This window comes from Chlamydotis macqueenii, chromosome 25, assembly GCF_036417535.1.
Source record: "Chlamydotis macqueenii isolate bChlMac1 chromosome 25, bChlMac1.mat, whole genome shotgun sequence".
Taxonomy (NCBI): Eukaryota; Metazoa; Chordata; class Aves; order Otidiformes; family Otididae; genus Chlamydotis; species Chlamydotis macqueenii.
The window spans coordinates 2,135,428-2,155,226 of record NC_141580.1 but is presented as its reverse complement, the minus strand read 5'-3'; the positions used below and the strand labels follow the sequence as shown (position 1 = coordinate 2,155,226).

Sequence of the window (19,799 nt, the reverse complement as noted above, 5' to 3'; positions counted from 1 at the left end):
GGGGGGGCACGGGACTCACCGGAACGCGGCGGGGAGCCCTACGCGGCGTGGGGGGAGCCCCCGGGGGGGCTGAGGGAGAGGACGAGGCGGGGCAGGAGCGACGCCACCAGCCAGGGCCCCGCGGCGTACTTGAAGAAGCTGGCGCCGTACCACAGCGTCACGTCGGCGGGCTGCGGGAGCCGGTGCAGGGCCTGCACGGCCAGCAAAGCCAGCGCGGCGCCGGCCAGGCGCTGCCGGGGGTCCAGCCGCCCCCCACGGCGCGGGGGGAAGGCGGCGGCCAGGCCCAGGCCCAGGGCGCTGCCGGCGTCGCGGCAGACGGAGGCGAAGGGCCGGGTGTCGAGGCGGAGCCAGGCGGGGTCGGAGCACCATTTGGCGGCCAAGCGGATGGACCTGCGGCCCAGGCGAGAGGTTGGGGGGGCGAATCTGGGGGCTAGCCCCACGCCGGCGCGGGGGAAGAACCCCCCGAAACCCGCCCCCGCCGCCGGGGCGCTCACCAGTCGATGTCGACGCCGGCGGCGATCACCAGGCGGTGCAGGGCCAGCGAGCCCAGCAGCAGGGCCAGCGCGGTGGCCACGAAGAACGGCGGGGCGCGGGCGGCCGGCGTGCGAGCCCGCAGCCCCCAGCCCAACGCCGCCCCTGCGCGGCGAGGACGGGCGGGATGGGGGCTCGAGGTGCCCAAAAACGCCCCCCGGGCGGCGTGGGGGGGGGGTTGAACGTTTCCCCCCCACCTCCCCCAGCCTCGCTCACCTGCCAGGATGCCGCCGACCACCTGATGGGGGAAGTGGGCCAGGATGAAGACCCTCGAGAGCCCCACGGCTAGCAGGAGCAGGGCGTAGGCTACCAAGGGGCTCAGCCTCAGCGCCAGGCTGGAAGGGAAGGCGGGTCAGCGGCGCGGACGGGTTTAACCCCGCTCGGGAGGAGGAATGAGCAAAGGCGGCAAAAAAAAAAACCACCCCGAAAAAAGCAGCTGGGGGGGCTCTGCGGGGGTCTCTGGGGCAGGCAGAGCTGTGCTCCCCGCTGCGAGGGGACGGCGTCCTCCCCGCGTCCTCCGCGGCTGCCGCGCGCCGGGGAAGGGGTCCACATCGCGTTCCTCCCTTCCAAAAAATAAAAATAAACCACGCTTCGGAGGTTTCCAAGAGGTTCCCCGCCCCGGGACTCACCTCGCGGAGCGCCCGGACGCCAGCGCGGTCAGCGCGGTGACGAGCGGCCAGAGGGCTGCCCCCGTGATCATGCAGTGGCCGGAGGGGCTCCCTGCGGAGGGGAAGCGCGGGACGCTGGAGCGGCGGGGAGCGGAGCGCGTCCCAGCGGGGCGGACGACGGGCACCCGCCCCCCAAAAAAAAATCCCAGGCAGGAACGCCGGCAGACCGTCCCGCGGGCGTCCCGGCCCCGCGCTCGTTCGCGTTGGCTGACGAACGGCTTTCCCGCTCGGCGCATCGCCCTGGCCGTAGCGTTCCCGCCCGGACGGGATCCCGGGATCCGAGGAAAAGCTTACGCCCGAAACTCACCCGGTCCCGCTTCGCAGGAGACGGGGAACTGGCGCAGCGTGACCAGCTCCTTGCCGACGAGCCCGGACTCGTGGACCCACCAGAACGGGCGCTCCCCGAATAAAAACCTGGCGCGGAGAGAAACCACGCAGCAGTGAACGGCCCGGCGCCTTCGCCATCCGCGCCCATGGATCCGCGGGCCGAAGCCGGCAGCAGGCAGGGAAGATCCCTGCAAGTTTTTGCAACTCCCGGGCTTTTTTTTTCTGCCGTAAGGGTCCGGCAGATGCGTCACCGCGGCTCAGGTGAGCCGCGGAAACTCCGCACGCCTCCAGCGCGGCGTAGGCACAGAGCGGCCACGCGTCTCCGCGCGCCGAGCGGTGCCCGCGGTTGCGTTTCCGCTGTCGGGAGGGTGCCACCGCGCAGCTCGCGGGGTGTCGGCGGGCGCGACAGGGACCCTGCGGCTCCCGGCTCTCCCCCTCACCATTTGAGGACCACGTTGAGCCACTCCGACAGCAGGCCGATCCACAGCACCGACACCCCCACCTTGCGGTCGAGAAAATAGGCGAGAGGGAAACAGACGGTGAAGACGGATTTGGGATCGGCCAGGGAGGTCACCGAGATCCAGAATTTTTCCAGCCAGGGCGGCCCGGACTGCAGCGCCTCTGCGAAGCGGATCCCGGCGGCGTGCAGGGCTTCCATGGCGGCGGGCTGGAGGGAGAGAGGCAGCGTTAGCGCTCGGGCCCCGGCGCCGTGCCGGCCTGGCGCTCCCGCGCTCGCTGTGACCCCGGCGCGCGATGCCGGCGCTGGCACGGCTTCAGGGAGCTTCGCCGCCTGAAGTTTGGCCGCGAAGGACTGTCAGCCTTCGCATCCCCGCCGCTCGGCACCTCCCAGCCCTCGCCAGATATCCGTGGCGGGGGGTGGCGGCGCCGGGCAGCGTCGCCCTGCGCGTGGGGCTGCATGCTGAGGGGCAGAGCCGGGCAGGGCCGCGCTCAGGGGGCGCTCGGGGCTGACCCCCATCCTGGGGGCCTCAATGTGGGGTTCACGGGGCAGCCAGGCTGCCCCAGGGAGCCCCGGGCTGGCTTAGAGCAGGCCTGGGATCTCCCTAGGCCAGGTCTGGGGTCTCCTTGGGGTCTCCCTAGGCTGGGTCTGGGGTCTCCCTGGGGTCTCCCTAGGCCGGGCCTGGGGTCTCCCTGGGGTCTCCCTAGGCCGGGTCCGGGGTCTCCTTGGGGGTCTCCCTGAGGTCTCCCTAGGCCAGGCCTGGGGTGTCCCTGGGGTCTCCCTTGGGGTCTCCTCCCTGGATCAGGCCCGCGGCCTCCCTGTAGTCTCCCGAGGCCAGGCCTGAGGCTGCTGGAGCGGCCTGGCCCTCCCGGGGGGCGCCCGGCGGCGCTCCCCCAGCCGCGATGGGGCCGGGGGGTACCCGAGAGGGATGCCTGTCACCCCGGCCCCTCACCGCCCCCCCCGCTCCTCCCTCTCAGCCGTGCATCACTCCCCCACCCCCCACCCCCGGCTCTCACCCGGCCTCTTCCGCCTACACTCCCCAGCAACCCCCGCGGCGCCGGCCGGCTACGGGTCGTCAGGAGGGCCAAGCGAAAGAGCAAGGGGGCGGAGCGAGAAACTCCTCCCCCCCCCCCTTCCCTCAGCGGCCAAGGTCACCCCGCCCCCTTTTTTTTTTTTTTTTTTTTTTTTTTTTTGCGCCGCGCCCGCGCGCGCGCGCGCAGTGACGTCTCCCGGAGGCTCCGCCCCTCCCTCCTTCCCTTCCCCGCCCCTCCCCTCCCCTCCCCTCCCTCCCCCCCCCCCCCCGCCGCGCCTGGCCGAGGCGAACCCGGAGCCGCGGCGGCCGCTGCGGGCTGGAGAGAAAATGGCGGCGCCGGGCGAGTACTTCAGCGTGGGCAGCCAGGTGTCCTGCCGCACCTGCCAGGAGCAGCGCCTGCAGGGCGAGGTCGTCGCCTTCGACTACCCCAGCAAGATGCTGGCGCTCAGTATCCCCTCCGGCAATGGCCGCCCCCCCCCCCCCCCCTCCCCGCCTCCCCCAAATCACCCCCCCCCCCCCCCTTCCTCCTCCGCCTCCCCGCCGCGGCCCGCCCGGGCCTGTGCCGCCGGGGAGCCGGGAGCGGGGGTGAGGGGGGGTGGGGGGGGTGCGGGGAGGCCTGGGGGTGGGGGGGGGTAGTGGTGAGGAGGGGGGGTGGGGGGGGGTGGCGTGGTGCTGGGGAGAGGGGAGGTTGGGGGGGGGGGGTCTTGGGGGAGTGGGACGCCTTATGGGGGGGTTTTGGGGGGCGGTGAGGGGCTGTGTGTGGGGTTGGGGGGGGGGAAGCCCTGTGTGGGGTTTTTTTGTGAGGGGGGGAGTGCGGTGCCGTGTGGGGGGTTTGGGGGGCAGTGAGGGGCTGTGTATGGGGTTATTGGGGGGGGACGGGACCGTGTAGGGAGGTTTTGGGGGAATGGGGAGCCCTGCGTGAGTTTTTTTGAGGGGGGGAGTGGGGTACTGCGTAGGGAGATTTGGGGGGGTTTGGGGAGCCCTGTGTGGGGTTACTGGGGGGGCACGGGACCGTGTAGGGAGGTTTTGGGGGGATTGAGGAGCCCTGTGTGGGGTTTTTTTTGTGAGGGGGGAGTGCGGTGCCGTGTGGGGGGGTTTGGGGGGCAGTGAGGAGCCCTGTATGGGGTTACTGGGGGGGGGAGTGAGGCACCATGTAGGGAGATATTGGGGGGGGAGCAGGGAACCTTGTGTGGGGTTATTGGGGGAGGAGTGGGGCACCTTATGAGGAGTTTTTGGGGGGATTGAGGAGCCCTGTGTGGGTTTTTTTTGTGAGGGGGGAGTGTGGTGCCGAGTGGGGGCTTTGGGGGGCAGTGAGGAGCTGTGTATGGGGTTATTGGGGGGCAGTGGCGAGCTCTGTATGGGGTTATGGGGGGGAGTGAGGCACCACGTAGGGAGATATTGGGGGGGGAGCAGGAAACCTTGTGTGGGGTTATTGGGGAGGAGTGGGGCACCTTATGAGGAGGTTTTGGGGGAGTGGGGAGCCCTGTGTGGGGTTTTTTTGTGAGGGGGGAGTGTGGTGCTGAGTGGGGGGGTTTGGGGAACAATGAGGAGCTGTGTATGGGGTTATGGGGGGGGGGCGGGACCGTGTAGGGAGGTTTTGGGGGGACTGAGGAGCCCTGCACGGGTTTTTTGTGAGGGGGGAGTGGGGTACTGTGTAGGGAGATTGGGGGGGCAGTGAGGAGCCCTGTGTGGGGTTATTGGGGGGGAGTGGCGAGCTCTGTATGGGGGTATTGGGGGAGGAGTGGGGCACGGTGTAGGGAGGTTTAGGGGCAGTGGGGAGCCCTGTGTGGCGTTATTGGGGGGGAGTGAGGCACCTTATGAGGAGGTTTTGGGGGGAGGGAGGAGCCCTGTGTGGGGTTTTCTGTCAGGAGGTAGTGGGGTACTGTGTAGGGAGTTTTGGGGGGCAGTGAGGAGCTGTGTATGGGGTTATTGGGGGGGAAGTGGGGCACCTTATGAGGAGATTTGGGGGGCAGTGAGGAGCCCTGTATGGGGTTATTGGAGGGGGGAGTGGAGTACTGTGCAGGGAGGTTTTGGGGGGAGTGGGGAGCCTTGTATGGGGTTTTTTTTTGTGAGGGGGGAAGGGGGGTACTGTGTAGGGAGGTTTGGGGGGCAGCGAGGAGCCCTGTATGGGGTTATGGGGGGGGAGTGGGGCACCTTATGAGGAGATTTTGGGGGGATTGAGGAGCCCTGTAAGGGTGTTTTGTGAGGGGGGAGTGGGGCACCTTATGAGGAGGTTTTGGGGGGAGTGGGGAGCCCTGTGTGGGGTTTTGGGGATGACCTGGGGTGCCCTATAAGGAGGCTTTGGGAGGGAAAGAGGAGCCCTGTAGTGGGGTTCAGGGCGCAAGTGGGGTGCCCTATATGGAGTTTTAGGGAGGCCTGAGGAGCCTCACAGAAGGGTTAATGAGCGAGTGGGGTTCCCTACAGAGAGGTTTTGTGGGGAGCCCTTTAGTGGGATTTTTGGGGAGGGGTGGGGTGCACTATAGCCAGGTTTGGGGGGGGGTGAGGAGCCCTGTAGTGGGGTTAATGGGAGAGAAGTGGGGTGCCCTATGGAGAGGTTTTGGGGGGAGTGGGGCACCACGTAGGCTGGTTTTTGGGGGGAGTGAGGAGCCCTTTAGTGGGGTTATTGAGGGGGAGTGGGCTGCGCTAGAGTGGGGTTACTGGGGGGGGAGTCGAGTGCCCTGTAGGAAGGTTTTGGGGGAGTGAGGAGCCCCCAGAGTGGGGTTCTTGGGGAGCCCTGTAGTGGGGTTATTGGGAGTGGGTGCCATATAGGGAGGGTTTCTGGAGGGGAGTCCTGCGGGGAGCTGGGGGGGTGAGTAGCTCCATAGGGGGCTGGGGGGGAGTTAGGGGAGGCTTTGGGGGGGGGCAGGGGCACCCTGTGGGGTTTGGGGTGGCAGGGAGAGCTCTCGGTGGGCCTGTGGGCATTTAAGGGGAGACCACAGCAGCAAGGCAAGGCCCTCTGGGGGTCGAGAGCGGCTGGTGGGGTTAGGAGAGATTTGGGGAGCCCTCCTGGGGGGCGGGGCTAGGGGCTGAGGAGGGGGTGGGGGTCTGGGGCTGCCCCGGGCTTTGGGTGGAGGGGAGGTGGGAAGGCAGCGCTTGGGGGCTTAAAACCTAAATACGTACGTGCGTGCACGAGGACGTGCTCTTGGGTTTAACCTGCCGCTCCGGGGAAAGCGAAAGGGGAGAGGGGCAGACGAAAATTGAGGAAGGGGGCTGGAAGCGGCCAGGGGCGAGTTCTGGAGCGAGCGGTGGAGGAGCTGTGAGAGGGCTTCGTGCCCGGAGGCCGCGTCCGTGAGAAACGCGAAGGGAAAAGCCCCGCGGGGCGCCTGGGCGTGATGCAATTTTGCAGGGGGGGTGTGGGGCTGGGGTCCCATCCCGGGCTGAGCTCCTGTCCGTGCTGGAGCGTTTCGGGTGGGGGAAGTTCTCCAGGCCGGAGCAGGGGCTGCAGGAAAGTCTCAGCCGGTATCCAACAGGTTGGCTTGGTGCGTTGGGCCGCTCTGGGGAGCGCTGAGCGCTCCCGTTCCAGCTTTGCCCCGAGCCTGGCTCTTCCTCCCAAAACCTGGGATGCTCCGTCTCATCCCCCCGAAGGAAGAGACCGGAATTCCCTTGGTTTTCCCTCCTTTACTGAAAGGCGTTTGCTAGAGAGGGCTTCACCCGCGTAGCCGGGCTCGGTGGGGACGGGAGGGGAGGAAAAGTGACCTCGGCGAGCGTCTCTTCCGAGGAGGAGGAGGAGGAGGAGGAGGAGGCAGCTGGGGTGTGGAAGAGGCTCTCTGCGCCGTGCTCCCCGCTCCCTCCGGCAGCTGAGGGAGCGGACGGCTAGCGATGCGGCCTCCCGGGGAACGGATTGCGCAGGGATTCGTGTCAGCTCTGGAAGGGCGGCTTTTTTATTTTATTTTATTTATTTTTTTTAATTATTATTATTATTTTTTCTGGGGGTGGCGCGCTGTTGTCTCATTTACACCTCCCAGTCGCGCCGCGATACCGACCGCGCCAAACCTCGCCGTGTTTGAGGGGCCGCGAGGGCGAGGGGGCTTTTCCTGGGGAATCTTCCCAGTAGCTCCTCTTCCACCCGCTCCCGGGGAGCTGCCGCTGCGGGAGGAGGTAGTTACGGGATAAACCACCCCGCGCTCGGCCGAGCGGGGACGGGGGGCGGTGGGGGACGCCGCTGAAAACCGACCGCTCTCCTGGTTCGCTGCCGGGCAGCTCTGTGCCTCCGGTCCGGAAACGTCTCCGTCTGGTTTTGTTTTCCTTAACGGTTTTTTCCCCTCCAGAATGCCCCTCTTCCAGTGGAAAGCCTAATCACGCAGATATCCTGCTTGTAAACTTACAGTACGTTTCAGAAGTGGAAATAATTAACGACCGCACGGAAACGCCTCCTCCTTTAGCTTCGCTCAACGTTAGCAAGGTGAGAACCTGCCCTCGCTCGCGTGGGGACGGGGTGGCCCGCGTTTGCGCCGCGTTCGCTCCGGCGTGCCCGGACTTCCCGGCGCGCTCCTGGGGGGATGCTGCGCCCTCCCGTTAAAGCGCTGGCGGCTCAGCCGATGCCTCTGCCCCGCGTCGGAGGCCGCTCCGCGGGAGTAAACGCCGATTTCTCTGCTGGCAAGCGGATGCAGGTTGCTACCTGAAACGCTGAGTGGGAATTTCAGCCTCTGGGGTGTTTTTAGTAATTTTGGGGCTGCAAAGCGCCTTTTCTCTCGGGAAAAGTCCAGCGATCTCCATCCTCCTGGCGCTGCGGCGGCCCCTGCGCCTTTGCTGGGGGTCGTGAGGCTTCGCTGGCCGGAGCGAAGGGAGGATGGAGCCGCAGGTTCTTCCCTTGGCAGCAAGTGACTGGAGCGCTCGAATCCAAACCTTCCGGAGAGGACGGGCACGGCTGACGCTGGTGCTCTGCTTACCCGAGCCTGTGCTGCTCCTGGGTGCTCTCACAATTCCGGGTTAAGGTGCTGGAACGCTTCTCGTGCTCCCGTGGGTGATGCCGGCGGAGGTTGGTGCTTGGCTGGGCGCCCTCTCCGCCCGCAGCCCCCTTTCTGCCTGGCTGTTGGTCACTTTGGAAACGAAACAATTTTGGGGTGAAGGCAGACGGCAGGGGAACGGGCGGGAGCAGTGAAGTTTTGAGGAACCGCTTTTTATACATCCTTCTGGAAGGGGACGGCTTCCGATTCCCGGTGACCCGAACCCTTGGTGCCAGCATGGGGCTGGGTGCGGGGCTTTTCGGTTGTCCCGCGGGGAAATCTCCTCTCCCGCCAGGCAGGCTGTGCCCGCGGGTCCGTGTCGCGTGGCTGGCACCCTCTGGGCGTCCGTAGCCCCCGCGGGTTCCTTCTCGGCGGGTGAGCGGGTTGGCGGCGCTCTCGAATGCGACGACGGCCGAAAAGGTGGGGCTGTTCGTTGTAGTCGCACCGAGCGGCGGTGCCGGGAGGGAAACGCCCCGGTGTGAGTTCAGGTACTTGCTTCCGTCCTTCGGGCATCGGAATAATTGCTGTGGGTTTGGCGCGGGGGGGGGAAATGAATCGACTTCGTCGAAAAACGAATCAAATCTTCAGTGGATGGAAGTCGGCGTGGGGCACAGCCCCACCTCCAGCGACAGGAGGGTTTTTCCTCGCCGCTCTGACCCGCGTTGCCTCTCCTGGTGCCGCAGGACTGGAGTGTAGACAAGCTGATACTGGTCATACTGGGAGATGCAGGGACGCTTGCGGTGCTCTGGAAAACGAGCAGAGCCCCCAGGAGATGCTCAGCCTTTTGCTTCGCTGCCTGGTCCTGAGCGGAGAGCGGTCAGCTGCCTGGTTTCGGAGGGGCGGCGTTGACGCGTCCCCTGGGGTACGCCGCGCTCGGCGCTACGAGGTGGCCGGGAGCCGCGGCGCTCGCCGGCCCTCGCCGCCTCGCCTTGCCGCGCGCCGCGTTTTCCGTCGGCCGCGAACGGGGAAGCGACTCCCTCGTTCACGCTGCCGTCGCGCGAGGTGCGTCTCCGGCTCTCGGATAGCCCCGGCGCCTTCGGGTGCGCGCGAAGCCGTGCGGCGGGGGCGATTTTGAATACTTGGAGGCTCGGCGCGTCCGATCCGGTTTTTGTCCGAGGCTGGCGGTGACGGATAGGGAGAGCACATCCCGTTGCAGGGGGAAGATGGGAGCGAAGGGACCCCAGGTGACGGCGCTGGGCTGATGGCGGTGGCCTCTCGTCGCCCGCCTCCTCGCCGGGCTGTTCCCAAAGCCTTGGCGCAGGCCACCGGAGCCGGTTGGGAACCGGGAACGCCGGTTGCGTGGGTCACCGGGATGCGGGGAAGTTACTGGGGAACACGGCGCCCAGTCTTACAAACCAGTTTGGAAGCTGGACTGGCGTTCTTGGAGAGAGCAATTCCGGCGTGGAGCGGGACGGGTGGCTTGGGAGCCAGCGTGTGCCGGGAAGGGATCCCGTCTCCCTGTGAAGGCTTGCCTCGCTCAACCAGGAGGCTGGGGAGCGCGCGGCCAGCAGCCGAACGCCGCTGCAGCGAGCCCGGCGCCCCTGGGCGCGGAGAGCGGGGCTGCGCCGGCCCCGTGGCTACCGTTTCAGGAGACGGGCTAGCCGTGAGGCGGAAACCTGGCCCTCACGGGCGTTACTTGCCACAAAACGCGTCCCCGCTCCCTGACAGCTCGGGCTTTCGACAGGGTGACGCCGTCCTCGCGCGGGACGGAGAGAGCCAGCCTGGCTTGGCGGGGGGGGGGGGGGGGTGCAGGCGTGGGGCTGTTCCGGGGAGGAGGAGGAGGAAGAGGAAGGCCGGCGTGGGTGGCAATGCTAATGTGGCTCTGCCACTGCGGCAGCTCCAGCCTGCGAAAGGCGCTGGTCCAGCGCCGCCTGCCCGTCCCCGGCCTCCCGGCGGCTGCAGCTCCTTCTCCTCCCGCCGGATTTGACGCGGGGGGACGCCGGGGCTGGGGTTTCCCCTCCCTGCTCCGGGATCGCGCCGGCATCGTCGTGCTTCCCCGCGCCTGACAGCGTGACTCCCAAATGCCCAGTTCCCTCGAGTAAACCGCGAGGGGCAGAGGCGGTTTGAACCGAAAACGCCGTAATTAATTCAGAAAAGGCAGAGAGGACGGCGATGCTTGTGCGTCTCATTCCCCTCCCTGCGCCCGAACGGGGGACGGGGGGGTGCGAAAAGACGGCGCCCGCGTCCCTAAAACATCAGAGGGCGGGACCCGCGGCCGCTCGGGCGACGCTGAGCCCCGCTCCCGCTCTGTCTCCCCTCCAGCTTGCCAACAAAGCGCGGACGGAGAAGGAGGAGAAGATGAGCCAGGCGTACGCGATTAGCGCTGGTGTCTCTCTGGAGGGGCAGCAGCTCTTCCAGACCATCCATAAGACGTGAGTCGGCCCCCCCGCGCCCCCCCCGCGTAGCCCGATCCCTTGGGATCGCCGGCAGCGCGTCCCAGCCGGAACCGCCGGCTCGCGCCCCTCTCTTTCGGGGGTTGGTTTTTCCGCACCCGCATCGCGTCCGTGGGGCGGAGGGTGGCTGTCGGAGGGGGCCGGGGGGGGGACACACAGAAAGCGCGGCTGATCCTTTTTATTTTATTTTATTTTATTTTATTTTTTTACCTTTTTTCTGCAGCATTAAAGACTGTAAATGGCAGGAGAAGAACATAGTCGTGATGGAAGAAGTCGTCATCGCCCCTCCCTACCAAGTGGAAAACTGTAAAGGCAAAGAGGGGAGCGCGCTGAGTCACGTACGCAAAATAGTGAGTAGGGGCTGCGGTGGGACGCCGGGAGGGTGCCGCACCCCCTGGTCCCCCACCTCCTCGCTAACCCCTCTCCGTCCCGCCCTGGCAGGTGGAGAAACATTTTCGAGACGTGGAAAGCCAAAAGGTAATGCAGCGTTCACAAGCACAGCAGACACAGAAGGAGACCTCCCTCTCGTCCTGAGGCCCGACGCCCCCGCCGCCCCCCGCCCGGCCGCCGGAGAGGGAGACGGGAGGGCGGCGCCGGAGGGGGGGTTGCGACTTTTATTTCCTTTTTTTTTTTTTTTTTTTTTTTTTTTTCCTTCCTTCAGAGCTCCTTCATGGGGAGCTCAAGCGATTCCAAACCTTAGACTTTAAAACGAACGAGAAAAGAGAATAATTTAAAAGCTCGAGCATTACTTGACTAACAGACTTTCTTTTGTCCGCCATGTTTTCTTTCCCACCGGCCAGTCAGACTTCCTTACTTTTATTTTTTGACCTTTCTTTTCCTCTCTCTTCCCCTTCTGCCGACACCCCCCCCCGCTTTATTTTATTTTTTTTTTTTTTCAGAGGGGCTCTGTCACCCTGTGTCCCTCCCCTCTCTGCCAGTCCCGTGGGAGGATCTCCCCCCTCCCCGCGAACCCCTCCAAAAATAAAAGTAACGAGCTGACTGCGGTGGCCGAGCCGGGACCCTTGTGACCAGCGCGGTCTCGTTTTAATTTTGTTTGCACAGGGCAAGGCTTGAATTTGTCTTATTTTTCTTATCTTTAAATATATATATGGATATATATTAAAATGTTCTTTAAATATTTTCTGCTTCTAGCAGTTCTCTCCAACCAGGATCGTGGCAAAAAAACCCTCCCTGCCCCCCAGCCCCACCCAGGACCGCGCCAGGCCCTGCGTTTGGGTTTGGTTTTTTTTTTTTTTTCCCCTTTATTTCCCCCTTTTTTTTTTTTTTCCCCTTTTTTTACTTTTTTTTTTCCTTAATTTTTTATTTTGCCTTTTTTTTTTTTTTTTTGCCATGATCCTCCCCCCACCCCTTTTTTTTTTTGTTTTGTTTTGTTTTTTTTTTTTTTAAATAAATGGATCAAAATCAAACAATTCAAGCCCTGCCTTTAGAGGAGTTAAAAATAATTAAAAAAAAAAAAATTAAAAAAAAAAAAAGAAAGGAAAATTTTTTAGTATTGTTTAGCAAAAAAAAAAAAACAATAAAACCCGAAATTTTTTTAACCATCACCCGTCTCTGGCCCTCTGGGGGCGGGGCTTGCGCGGAGGGGGCGGGGCGTGTGGCGCTTAGGGGCGGGGTTTCCCCCTCGGTGGGCGTGGCTTACGGCGAGCGGGGTTGATGGGCGGGGCTTCCGGCGCGGGGTTGGCACTTCCGGCCTGGCGGCGATGGCGGCGGGCCGCGGCTGGCGGCGGCGGGCGCTGCGGCTGCTGACGGCGGGCGGCGGGGTCCTGCTCACCCGCTTTCCCTTCTGGCACTGCTTCAGCGGGCTGCTGCTCTGCGCCGAGCGCGCCGACGGCCGCCGGTGCGGGGCGGGGCGGGCCTGGGGCTGGGGGAGGGTGCGGGGCCTGCGGTGCGTGAGGGGCTGGGAGGGGCTGGGGGGATCTGGGGCGACGGGGAGGTTTGGGCAAGTGCGGGACAGCCGGGGGGGCTCCTGGGGTAAATGTGGGGCTGGGGGAGGCCCTGGGGCCGTGATGGCCTTGGGGGGTTGGTGTGGGGTTGGGGGGGCTGGGTATGGGGGGGCTCCTGGGGTAGGTGTGGGGCTGAGGGGACTGGTTAAGTGTGGGACGGCTGGGGGGCTCCTGGGGTAAATGTGGGGCTGGGGGAGGCCCTGGGGCCGTGATGGCCTTGGGGGGTTGGTGTGGGGTTGGGGGGGCTGGGTATGAGGGGGCTCCTGGGGTAGGTGTGGGGCTGAGGGGGCTGGTGAAGTGTGGGACGGCTGGGGGGCTCCTGGGGTAAATGTGGGGCTGGGGGAGGCCCTGGGGCCGTGATGGCCTTGGGGTGCTGGTGTGGGGCTGGGGGGGCCGGTGAAGTGTGGGGCTGGGGGGGTCTTGGGGTAAGTGTGGGGCTGGGGGAATCTGGGGTGACGGGGGAGGTTGGGGCAAGTGCGGGACGGCTGGGGGGGCTCCTGGGGTAAATGTGGGGCTGGGGGGGCCGGTGAAGTGTGGGGTGGCTGGGGGGGCTCTGGGGTTAAGTGTGGGGCTGGGAGGGCTGGCTATGAGGGGGGGGTCTGGGGCAGATGTGGGGCTGGGGGGACTGGGGAAGGTGTGGGGCTGGGGGGGCTCTTGGGGTAAGTGTGGGGCTGGGGGTATCTGGGGCGACGGGGGAAGTTGGGGCAAGTGTGGGGTGGCTGGGGGGGCTCCTGGGGCCGTGATGGCCTTGGGGGGTTGGTGTGGGGCTGGGGGGGGCCGGTGAAGTGTGGGGTGGCTGGGGGGGCTCCGGGGTTAAGTGTGGGGCCGGGAGAGCTGGTTATGGGGGGGGGTCTGGGGCAGATGTGGGGCTTTGAGGGTCTGGGGAAGGTGTGGGGCTGGGGGGCCCAGTGAAGTGTGGGGTGGCCGGGGGGCTCTGGGGGTAAATGTGGGGCTGGGGGGGGCGCAGGGAGGGCTCTGTGTGGCCAGGACAGGGCTGTGTCGGGGTCAGGGGCTGCGGGACGAGCCGGGGGGGGCAGCTTGGCGGGCGGGGGGAGTGGGGTTTTGTGGAGCTGGGGGCGCAGTGCCGCAGCTGCCCCCCCCCCGGCCCCCCCCCCCAGGAAGCCGGACATCCCCGTGCCCTACCTGTACGTGGACATGGGGGTGGCCGTGCTCTGCGCCAGCTTCATGTCCTTCGGGGTGAAGCGCCGCTGGTTCGCCCTGGGCGCCGCGCTGCAGCTCGCCGTGGCCACCTACGCCGCCCACGTCGGCGGCCACGGCCACTACGGCGACTGGCTGAAGGTGAGACCCCCCCCCCTCCCCTCCAAGAGCCTCCCCCATCCCCGCCAGCCCCAGGAAGGGGTGGGGGGGGGGCATTTTAGTGACGCTGACCCCCCCCCTCAAGGTGCGGATGTACTCCCGGACCATCGCCATCATCGGCGGGTTCCTCATCCTGGCGAGCGGCGCGGGCGAGCTGTACCGGCAGAAGCCGCGCAGCCGCTCGCTGCAGTCCACGGGGCAGGTCTTCCTCGGCATCTACCTCATCTGCCAGGTACGGCGCGGGGGGGGGGCGCGGCACGGGGGGGGGCTTCTCTTCCCTCGAGGGACGGCGGCCGCCTCCTGCCCCCCAGCCTTGGGGGCTGGGGGGGGCCGATCTGCGCTCCGGGGGCCGCGGCGGGTTCTCGTGGCCCTGCGCTGGGGGGCTGAGGGGAGGGTGTGGGGGTCTGCTCCGCACTTTGGGGGCTGCAGCCACCTCTTGTTCCTCACCCTGGGGGCTGGGGGGTGCAGTGTGGGGGTCTGCTCCCCACTTTGGGGGCCACAACCAGCTCTTGTCCCCCTCCCTGGGGGTGGGGGGGCACGGTGGGGGGGTCCACTCTCCAATTTGGGGGCCACAGCCACCTCCTGTTCCCCACTCTGGGGGCTGGGGGGGGTCCACTCTCCAGTTTGGGGGCTGCAGCCACCTCCTGTCCCCCGCCCTGGGGGCTGAGGGGCACGGTGGGGGGGTCCACTCTCCAGTTTGGGGCCCACAGCCACCTCTTGTCCCCCACCCTGGGAGCTGGGGGGGTCTACTCTCCAGTTTGGGGGCTGCAGCCACCTCCTGTCCCCCGCCCTGGGGGCTGAGGGGCACGGTGGGGGGGTCTGCTCTCTGCTTTGGGGGCCACAGCCACCTCTTGTCCCCCACCCTGGGAGCTGGGGGGGTCCACTCTCCAGTTTGGGGCCCACAGCCACCTCCTGTCCTGGGGGTGGAGGGGCACGGTGGGGGGGTCCACTCTCCACTTTGGGGCCCACAGCCACCTCCTGTCCCCCGCCCTGCGACCTGGGTGTGGGGGGGGGGGCGCAGCGGCGGCACGTGAGACGATCCCCTCTCTACTTCGGGCGCCGCACCCACCTCCTGCCCCCCCACCCCACACCCCCCACCCCGACGTTTCCCTCCGCGGAGGGACGAAACGCACGAGCGCCTCCTCCTCCTCCTCCTCCCCCCCTGCGCTCCGTTTATGTGTGTGTGTCCCCCCCCACTCCAGGCCTACTCCCTACAGCACAGCAAGGAGGATCGCCTGGCCTACCTGAACCACCTCCTGGGGGGGGAACTGGCCCTGCAGCTGCTCTTCATCCTCTACGGCCTCCTGGCCCTCGCCTTCCTCTCGGGCTGCTACGTGCGGGCGGCGGCGCAGGTGCTGGCGGTGCTGCTGCCGCTCGCCATCCTCCTGGTCGACGCCAACGTCGGCTACTGGCACGAGGGGCGGCGCGTGGAGTTCTGGAACCAGATGAAACTCATCGGGCAGAACGTGGGGATTTTCGGAGCCGTCGTCATCCTGGCCACCGACGGTTGAGACCCCCCCTCACCCTCCCCCCCCCACCCCCGCCGGGGGGGGATTGGGTGGGGGGAGCTAGGGGGGTGGGTGGGGGGGGTTGGTTTTTTTAAATAATCACCGCTATTTATTCTTTTTTTTTTTTTTTTCAGTTTGTAAATGTTTGATAATTTTGGCGGAGGACGGGGGGGGGGGATTGGGGGGGGGCGGGCGGGGGGGTGGTTTTTTTAAATAATCACCGCTTTTTTATTTTTATTTTTTTTTTAATTTGTAAATATTTGATAATTTTGGCCGAGGATGGGGCGGGGGGGTTCTGCTCTGGCCGCTGCGTGGCCGGGCCCCCCCCGCCCCCGCCGAGGTGTGCCCCCCCCCCTTCTGAGGTGTCCCCCACCCACTGAGGTGTGTCCCGTCCCTCCCCCCCCCCACCTCGGGTGTATTTTTACTGGTGAAACCCCAAATCTTTTACCTCGGGGGGTGCTCGGGCCCCGCCGCTTTGACGGGGTGCGGTGGGGTGGGTGGGGTGGGGTGCGGTGGGGGGGGCAGCACCCAGGTGTCCCCACAGGCCACGTCCTCGCCGTCCCCGTCCTGCCACCCACCCAGGCGTGTGTCATTGTCCCCCCCCCGCGCCCCCCCCGGCCCCGGCTGGGCGGTGGAAAAGCAAACAGGGGGCTGATAAGGGCCTTCCTCCCTCCGGGAGGGGGGGGGAACGGGGGGGGGCCACGCGTGGCCCCTAAAGTGCCTCCGGCGGAACCGGGGGCCATAAAGCGCGGGGGGGGGGGGGAGCGGCAGGGCCCTGTTTGCTCTGCCCGCGCCTTTCCGTCCCGCACCCCCGGCTTCGGGGAAGGGGGGGGCGTGGGGGCTCCTCACCCTCCCGGGACCCCCCCCTCCACCCCGGTCTGTGTGTGGGGGGGGTGCTCCAGCGATGCGCCTTCAGCCCCTCCTCCCCTGCACACAGTGGGCACCCCCTGCCCCGTCCCCCTTTGGGTGCCCCCCCCCTGCCCCTCACCCTGCTCGGGGTGGGGGGGCGGGTGTCACCCACCCCCCCCCGCTGGCAGAGGCACCCGGTGACCTTTGGAAAGTGGCTGTTTGCTGGCACTGGGGGAAATGGTGCAGAAAGCCTTGCCCCCCCCCCCGCTTCCCCCCGCCCCCCAACCCCGGGGGGGGGGTCTGCTCCGTGCCGGGGGGGGGCCGCCCGGACCGCAGTCCCGCAGCCCCCATCGATCCAATTAGCGCTGCCGTCGTTAGCGCTAATTGGCCTTCGTTAGCGGGGACGTGAAAGGTGCTGGGCTGGGAGGGGGGGGCTGCGCTCAGCGCCCCCCACCCTGGGCTTGTGGGGGGGGGCTCAGCCCCGGCCCAGGCTGCCGTGGGGTTGGGCACCGCATGGCGTGGGCCCCCCGCGTGTCCGGGACCCCCGCGGTGGCACTGCCCCCAGCCGTGCCCCCCCCCCCCCACCGCTTGTCAGGGTGACGGCCAGGTCGGGAGTGGGGAGCGTGTCCCCCCCCCACCGTGGGCGCCCCCACCGAGCCGTGTCCCCTCCCGCGGGGCCCCCACCGAGCCGTGTCCCCCCCCCCCACCGAGCTGTGTACCCCCCCCAGCTGGGCCGGTGGCACCCTGGGGGTCCCCGCCGAGCCGTGTCCCCCCCCCACCGAGCCGTGTACCCCCCCCAGCCGAGCCGGTGACACCCTGGGGGTCCCCACCGAGCCGTGTCCCCCCAGCCGGGCCGGTGGCACCCTGGGGGTCTCTGCTGAGCCGTGTCCCCCCGGTGACACCCTGGGGGTCCCCACCGAGCCGTGTCCCCCCCAGCCGGGCCGGTGGCACCCTGGGGGTCCCTGCCGAGCCGTGTCCCCCCCCCGCCGAGCCGCGTCCCCCCCACCCCCACGGCTGGAGATGCGGCCGCTTCTGAGCGGGGGCTTTTGGGGGACCCCCCCCTCCCCCGTTCTGCCGCGTGTCCCCATCCCGCCACGCGCACGGTGGCTGTGGCGGCCCCTTCCCCGTGGGCCACGTCCCTGCCAGCTCCCCCCCCGCCCCCCCGTGCCTCGGCCCCCCCCCGCCCCCCCAAGCCTGGGCTGGGCGATTGCTCCTTAATGCCAAATCCATAACGAATTAGCGGCCCCCCCGGCGCGGGGGGGGGCGGAAAGGGCGGCTCATCCGTCCTGGGGGGCTGTGACAGCGGTCGATGGCGGGGGGGGGGGCGGCGGGGGGGCTGCGTGCCAGCGCCGTGGGCCGTGTCCCGGCTGTGTCCCGCGGTTGTGTCACCGTGTGTGGCCGGTGTCTTGGGGCCGTGTCCGTGTGCCGTGCTGCGTGTCACAGCCGTGTCCGTGTGCCATGTCTGTGTGTCACAGCCGTGTCCGTGTGCTGTGCTGCGTGTCACAGCCGTGTCCCTGTGCCGTGCTGCGTGTCACAGCCGTGTCCGTGTGCCATGTCTGTGTGTCACACCCATGTCCCTGTGCCGTGTCCGTGTGCCGTGGCTGCGTGTCACAGCCGTGTCCCTGTGCTGTGTCCGTGTGCCGTGGCTGCGTGTCACAGCCGTGTCCGTGTGCTGTGCTGCGTGTCACAGCCGTGTCCCTGTGCCGTGTCCGTGTGCCGTGCTGCGTGTCACACCCATGTCCCTGTGCCGTGTCCGTGTGCCATGGCTGCGTGTCACAGCCGTGTCCGTGTGCTGTGCTGCGTGTCACAGCCGTGTCCCTGTGCCGTGTCCGTGTGCCGTGGCTGCGTGTCACAGCCATGTCCCTGTGCCGTGTCCGTGTGCTGTGCTGCGTGTCATAGCCGTGTCCCTGTGCCGTGTCCGTGTGCCATGCTGCGTGTCACAGCCGTGTCCATGTGCCATGTCTGTGTGTCACACCCATGTCCCTGTGCCGTGTCCGTGTGCCGTGCTGCATGTCACAGCCGTGTCCGTGTGCCATGTCTGTGTGTCACACCCATGTCCCTGTGCCGTGTCCGTGTGCCATGGCTGCGTGTCACAGCCGTGTCCCTGTGCCATGCCTGTGTGTCGTGGCTGCGTGTCACAGCCATGTCCCTGTGCCGTGGCTGCGTGTCACACCCATGTCCCTGTGCCATGCCTGTGTGTCACAGCCGTGTCCCTGTGCCATGTCCGTGTGCTGTGGCTACACATCACAGCCATGTCCATGTGCCATGTCCATGTGCCATGGCTACATGTCACAGCCGTGTCCCTATGCCATGCCTGTGTGCCACGGCTGCATGTCACAGCCGTGACCCTGTGCCGTGTTCGTGTGCCGTGGCTGTGTGTCACACCCATGTCCCTGTGCCGTGTCCGTGTGCCATGGCTCCGTGTCACACCCATGTCCCTATGCCATGCCTGTGTGCCATGGCTGCATGTCACAGCCGTGTCCCTGTGCCACACCTGTGTGCCATGGCTCCGTGTCACACCCATGTCCCTGTGCCGTGTCCGTGTGCCATGGCTCCGTGTCACACCCATGTCCCTGTGCCATGCCTGTGTGCCGTGGCTGTGTGTCACAGCCGTGTCCCTGTGCCATGTCCTGCATGTCACATCTGTACCCGTGTGCCGTGCCCGTGTGCCATGGCTGCGTGTCACGTCCGTGTCCCTGTGCCGCGCCCGCCTGGCAGTGCTGTGCCGCATGCCGTGCCCGTGTCCTGTGCCTGCGCGCCGTGTCCCTGTGCCGTGTCCGTGTCCCATCCGTGTCCCCCACCCCCTGTGCGCCCCGGCCCCTCACTGCGAGCTGGGGGGGCTCTGCCAGGGGACGGTGACGAGGTGCTGGCGTGCGTCCCCTGGGGCTGGTGGCGGGGGGGGCGGGGGGGGGACCGGGGGGGGGGCTGCCGGGGTCCTGCCGTGCCCGTGGGTCTGTCACGCGTGAGGGAGGAGCCAGCAGCCCCCCGCAGCCTATAAAACCCCGGGCGGGTGGAGGAGCCACCGTGTCCCCGCACTGTCACCCCTGCCTGTCACCTCCCGCCGCTTCCACCGTGAGTGCGGGGACAGCCCGGGGCCGGGGGGGGGGCGTCCCGCTTGGGGTGGGGGGCTGGGACACCGCTGCGAGGGACGTGGTCCCCGTGGGGACATGGGGAGGGGGGGGGGGGTCCCTGGAGGGGAGGTGTCCCTTGGGGTGAACGAGGGGGGGTTCTGGGGGTCCTTCGGAGGGGGGGGGGTCTCTGGGAGGGATGTGTCCCCTTGGGGTCTTGCAGGGGGTGTCCTCGGGGGTCCCTGGGAGCGAGGTGTCCCTCTGGGGGGGGGGTGACAGGAGGTCCCCGGGGGTCCCTGGGAGCGAGGTGTCCCTCTGGGGGGGGGGTGACAGGAGGTCCCCGGGGGTCCCTGGGAGCGAGGTGTCCCTCTGGGGGGGGGTGGCAGGAGGTCCCCGGGGGTCCCTGGGAGCGAGGTGTCCCTCTGGGGGGGGGGTGGCAGGAGGTCCCCGGGGGTCCCTGGGAGCGAGATGGGGACATCGTGGGGGGCTCTGGAAATCCCTGCGGGTGAGATGGGGACGTTGGGGGGTCCCCCCGGAGGGAAGGTGTCCCTTGGAGGTGGCTGGGGTCCCGGGGGGGGGACGGAGATGTCCCCTTGGGGAGCAGGGGGGTCCCCGGGGGTGCGACAGGGGACATCTCAGGGGGCTGGGGGCTTTGGCAGGGGGCAGAGCTGCTCCGGCCTGGCCTAGGGGTAACCCGAGGGTGCCACCCGGGCTGCCGTCCCCCGGTCCCCCGCGCAG

The 19,799-nt window shown here is 67.3% G+C and overlaps 3 protein-coding genes across 3 annotated transcripts; 2 read left to right on the top strand and 1 right to left on the bottom strand.

Annotated features, from left to right (window-relative positions):
* G6PC3 (glucose-6-phosphatase catalytic subunit 3) lies at positions 1-3,063 on the bottom strand. The gene is made up of 7 exons (XM_086766714.1): positions 3,000-3,063; positions 1,967-2,193; positions 1,507-1,613; positions 1,161-1,251; positions 748-866; positions 495-636; positions 1-390 (listed from the first exon to the last, which is right to left on the bottom strand). The coding sequence occupies exons 2-7, from the start codon at positions 2,182-2,184 to the stop codon at positions 39-41; spliced, it is 1,029 nt and encodes a 342-aa protein (XP_086622840.1). The 5' UTR covers positions 2,185-2,193; positions 3,000-3,063; the 3' UTR covers positions 1-38.
* A 244-nt stretch (positions 3,064-3,307) lies between these two features.
* Positions 3,308-11,918, top strand: LSM12 (LSM12 homolog). The gene is made up of 5 exons (XM_086766711.1): positions 3,308-3,464; positions 7,285-7,418; positions 10,225-10,334; positions 10,579-10,705; positions 10,797-11,918. Exons 1-5 carry the CDS (start codon positions 3,344-3,346, stop codon positions 10,887-10,889), a joined length of 585 nt encoding a protein of 194 aa, XP_086622837.1. The 5' UTR covers positions 3,308-3,343; the 3' UTR covers positions 10,890-11,918.
* A 158-nt stretch (positions 11,919-12,076) lies between these two features.
* TMEM101 (transmembrane protein 101) lies at positions 12,077-15,172 on the top strand. Its single transcript, XM_086766768.1, has 4 exons — positions 12,077-12,213; positions 13,438-13,618; positions 13,722-13,868; positions 14,839-15,172. The coding sequence occupies exons 1-4, from the start codon at positions 12,077-12,079 to the stop codon at positions 15,145-15,147; spliced, it is 774 nt and encodes a 257-aa protein (XP_086622894.1). The 3' UTR covers positions 15,148-15,172.
* The last annotated feature ends 4,627 nt before the right edge of the window (positions 15,173-19,799 follow it).